Source organism: Lipotes vexillifer, unplaced genomic scaffold (genome assembly GCF_000442215.2).
Source record: "Lipotes vexillifer unplaced genomic scaffold, Lipotes_vexillifer_v1.1 C27454750, whole genome shotgun sequence".
Taxonomy (NCBI): Eukaryota; Metazoa; Chordata; class Mammalia; order Artiodactyla; family Lipotidae; genus Lipotes; species Lipotes vexillifer.
In genome coordinates, this window is record NW_006770915.1 from 1 (window position 1) to 4658 (window position 4658).

The 4658-nt window shown below is 38.6% G+C and overlaps 1 protein-coding gene across 1 annotated transcript; it reads left to right on the forward strand.

Moving 5' to 3' along the window:
* Nucleotides 1-1829: 1829 nt before the first annotated feature.
* Nucleotides 1830-4376, forward strand: LOC103084075 (density-regulated protein-like). Its single transcript, XM_007446443.1, has 4 exons — nucleotides 1830-1880; nucleotides 2397-2577; nucleotides 3468-3607; nucleotides 3716-4376. The coding sequence occupies exons 1-4, from the start codon at nucleotides 1830-1832 to the stop codon at nucleotides 3758-3760; spliced, it is 417 nt and encodes a 138-aa protein (XP_007446505.1). The 3' UTR covers nucleotides 3761-4376.
* The last annotated feature ends 282 nt before the right edge of the window (nucleotides 4377-4658 follow it).

A 4658-nucleotide genomic window follows, 5' to 3' on the forward strand; every position in this document is an offset into this window, starting at 1 on the left:
ATATATATATATATATATATATATATATATATATATATATACATAAAAAGCATCCAGCCAGCTTGTTTATGACTTAAAAACTTCGTTACCTTATTAAAATACCTGTGTATTCTATTTAATTAGAGTGAGGACACTTAAAAAAGACTTTGTTCTCTCATTACTTCTGTCAGCTCAGTTGAATTTTTCTTTTTACAGCTGTTAGGCATACCTGTTTACCTCTCCACCTTCTAAAATGAATTCCTTGTGCCCTGGACCGTGTCCCCACCTGTTTCTTCTTCCTGAATTAATTCTCCCTTGTGACTAAAATTAGCTTATACATACATTTTAGGACTTTGCATTAAAAAAAAAAATTCCCCCAAGAGCTCATATCTTTCTTTGCCCTATTCTCCCCCTTCCCTTGTTAGCCAGACTTCCTTAGTAAGACTAGACTTACTATCCCCCTTTCAGTTCAGTCATTGAGTCTTTGCTCCTCAGTCCATCCTAACCTGACTTTCATGCCACTGAAACTCCTCTAACAAGGGTCATGAACGGCTAGGTGATTGCTGAGTGTTAAGAGCATCTCATCTGAGCCCTCCCTTCTTGAAGTGTCATGCTTCCTCCCTCATTCTCCTTTCACTGCTCCTCAGCCTTCTGTGCAGACTTCTCTTCTCCCTTGTGTCCCTTAAAAATTGGTGTTTCCCAGGATTCTGTCCTGGGCCCACTTACCTTCTCATTCTGCATGTCCTCCCTGGATGATTCCTCCACATCCTTCTGCTACCACTCTGTGCGTACAGTACCCAGATTTATCTCTCTAGTCCTGGCCCACGTCTCTAGACTAGAAATGCGCATATGGTCTCACAGGTACTTCAAACACAGCACTTCCAAAGTAGACTTACTAAGTCCCAAATCTGCATCTTTTGTTTTCTTCATTTTGGTTATTAACAGCACAGTTTATCCAGTCATCTGAGCCAGAAACGTGAGACCCATCTTAGATTCATTCTTTTTGACCCTCTTAATCAGTTCTAAACTCTCTCATTTCTTCTCCTTCCTCTGTTTATCCTGTGCCTAGTGGCCATTACTGTTGCCACTGCTTTGTTCAGATTTTGATTAAGTTCTGCCTGAACTAATGTAGGAGCCTCATCAGTGGCCTCTACCATTGCTCTTCACAGACCCACCCTCCACACTGCATGGTGATCTTGACAAAACATAAATCAGTAATTTCACTCCTGCATAGTCAGTTGTTCACTGGCTTCTCTTTGCAATATAAAATGACAGAGCTTGTGCTATTCCTTAAATTATTGGTATGTAATCTTTGCTTTTCTGGCTTCCTTTCTTACATATCCATATGCTTCCTTCATCAACACAAGTGTATTTGCAGCCAATTAAGCCGACTGTGCTCTTTTCCCCGTTGGGGCCAGGTGTGCAGTGGTTGCAACCAATGGCCTCCTTGGTAGTGTATGCAGCCTGTTGGCTGTATGGGTTGCCCTAAGGGATCTTGGAGACAGCCCTTTCCAGTGGACATTCACGTCTGGCATGCTGTCCCCAATCTAGGCTCCAGGTAGATACGCGTGGTGCCTTTGGAAAGCCCCAGGGCACAGTGGCCAGGGTCCACTTTGGCCACATTGGCCAAGTGATGTCCATCCGCACCAAGTTGCAGAACAAGGAGTATGTGATTGAGGCCCTATGCAGGGCCAAGTTCAAGTTCACTGGCTGCCAGAAGATTCACGTCTCCAAGAATTGGGGATTTACTAAGTTTAATGTGGGTGAATTTGAAAGCATGGTGGCAGAAAACCGGCCCATCCTGGATGGCTGTGGGGTCAAATAGATCCCTAATCGTGGCCCCTGGACAGATGGCGGGCCCTGTGTTCCTGAGCGCCATTGTCCCCTCCTTACGCCCACCAGTAAATCCTACTTTCCTGTCACATACACACACAAAGACAAGTGTAGTTCTCAAATATAATACCCTTTCTTGTCTCTGTACTTGTTTCCCTTTCCTGGAATATCCTTTTTATATCTCCCCAGCCCTTCTCCCTTCAAATGGACCATTTCTTATTCTGCAAGCACTTAGATGCCTCTTCCTCTAGGAAACTTGTCCTGTCCTCTGGAAGCAGTGTTAGCCATTCTCTGCAAAGCTTGTGGTAGTGCCATATTCGTGGATCCTATTACAGTATATATCAGCTTGCTGTACTTATTTAACTTTTTGTTTCCCTGCACTAGACTGAGAGTCCCTGGAGGGCAGCGACTATGTTCTTCTTCTGTTCATCTTTGTGTCCTCAGCCCTTAGTGCAGTGCATGGCACATACTACTTAATAACTATGGATTGAATGAATACTCATGCATGTGTTTATTAATTTTGTATTAGAAAAAGAAACTTTAGAAATTAGTATTTCATACCTTTTGAAAATTAATAAATTTAGAGACAGTATTCTCTATTTATGATAAGAACAGAACTAATCCTGAGCTCTTTCTTAATAAATAAAGGTGGAAGGGGTCAAATAAAACAAAAAAAGAAGACTGTACCACAAAAGGTTACGATAGCCAAAATTCCCAGAGCAAAGAAGAAATATGTAACAAGAGTGTGTGGCCTTGCAACTTTTGGTGAGTCCAAGCTTAAGTATGTTTAAAATGTGTGAACTACATTCATTCATTTCATTCTCTCTTTTTAATCTAGTATCATGAAAATTTTACAGTTCTGTTTTTTGCTAAGAAGATACAAAATGAGATTTTGCATTTCTGACTATAGGTTCAAAATCAAATTTTGAAGCAACTTAAGAATCTTTTGCACAGGGGACTGGTTTAACTTTTTCCTTTCCAGAATTTCTGTTTGGGCACGTCTTATGTAGAATGAGGAGGGCTGGATAGGTTTCCCTGTGAAGTCTACCAGCATTGCTCCTTGTTCCCTGCAGTCTCGGTAGCCAAGTGGTTGCAAAATGACCTATCCCTTCTGGGATGACGGTAGAGGGTGAGGGAAGGTGGTTAGTGGCAGAATGTCCTGCTTCAGAGCCCCTTCAGTTCCTGGAAGACTTGAATGAATAGTGAAACCACAGTGATTAGGTTCCTTCATTTGACAACATGGAATGAAAAGCAGTCACTACACCACATCATAAATATTAGGCTTGTTTCTCTGCTGTAAATTTTTCTTCTGTAAAAAGGGATAACCAGAAGAACTTCATATACTTGGAAGTGTAGATGTAATGTTGGAATTAATGTGTTCCTGGATTTATTTTGGTCTTACTATATGAGTTAGGAATAGTGTGGATGATCTTATTTTTATGTACTGAGGCTTTATTTGACCTTAAAAATATAAGTTGAATTGTTAAGATGACTGCCTATGGGTAGTTTGTAATTATTGTTCTGAAAGGAACATGAAATCCATTAACACAATCTGTTTTATGAACTTAAAATGCAGATTAAATTTCAAGATGGAAAAGTATCTTTGACATATGATACCAATTATAGTCTTGCTATTTCTTTTTTTAAAATAACAGAAATCGATCTTAAAGAAGCACAAAGGTTTTTTGCTCAGAAATTCTCCTGTGGTGCCTCAGTAACAGGGGAGGATGAAATCATCATTCAGGGAGACTTTACAGATGACATAATTGATGTCATTCAGGAAAAATGGCCAGAAGTGAGTATTTGGAACATGTGCATCTATAGAAATAAGTTATTAAAGTAAGTTCCTTCTATGTTAGTTGATAACCACAACTCATGAAATGTAATTATTTTTATTTTACAGGTGGATGATGATAGCATTGAAGATCTTGGAGAAGTGAAGAAGTGATTTTGAAAATTTGTCTGTATTTAAAGATCTGAACTGATTGTTGATATGGCCAAAGGGAGAGAGGCCTTTTAAAATATATATATATATATTTATCCTACAGTAAAACTGTAGCCTACCCTCACCCTTGGCATTTTCACTGTTCCGTACAGGGCTGCTTGGTTTTTTGTTGTTGTTGCCAAAGTCTGATAAACAGGAGAGACTGTCATGCTTATGCATGAAACAGAATTTAGTCAAATAAAAAATTTTGGTCATTTGGTACTGACTTTTCTCTTTCTTTTTAACTTTTTATTTTTGGAAAAATTAGACTTTCTGTGGAAAGCTTTTCTGTTGATCATTTTAAAATAATCATGATTTTATCAAATCATGATTTTTTTTTTTTTGGTTGTTAAGCTGAGTGATACTTTGAAGAATTTGAATTTGGCTTCATCACCAGTAATAACTGTCTCCTTGCTTCGTTGGTGTGATAGTTTTGAGATGCTTGAGCATCTCATGGATCTGTGGTTGAATTTGCTTCATTGTCACCAATCAAGTTCACTTTGTGGGCCTATTAACATTGTTGGTAATAGTTGATCAAGCTGTTCTGGAGATTATTTGGTCAAGTTTAGCCTTAAAACCATCTGCACTGTTTGACCCACTTCTTGACATTATCCTAAAGATACAATGTCTTGCTTAAAACTATGGATGAAGGTGTTCATCAAAGTGCTACTCATAAAAAAATTGCAAATGATAAAGATGAACAATTGGGAAATGGTTAAAGAAATGATGGTTTGTCATATGGTAGAATATTTGCATATATTTTAAGATATTTTCTAAGAATACTTGGAAAGGTGTTTGATAATGTTAAGTAGGAGGTCAGACCCCCAAATCCATTTTATACATTATTTTCATCATTGTTTTG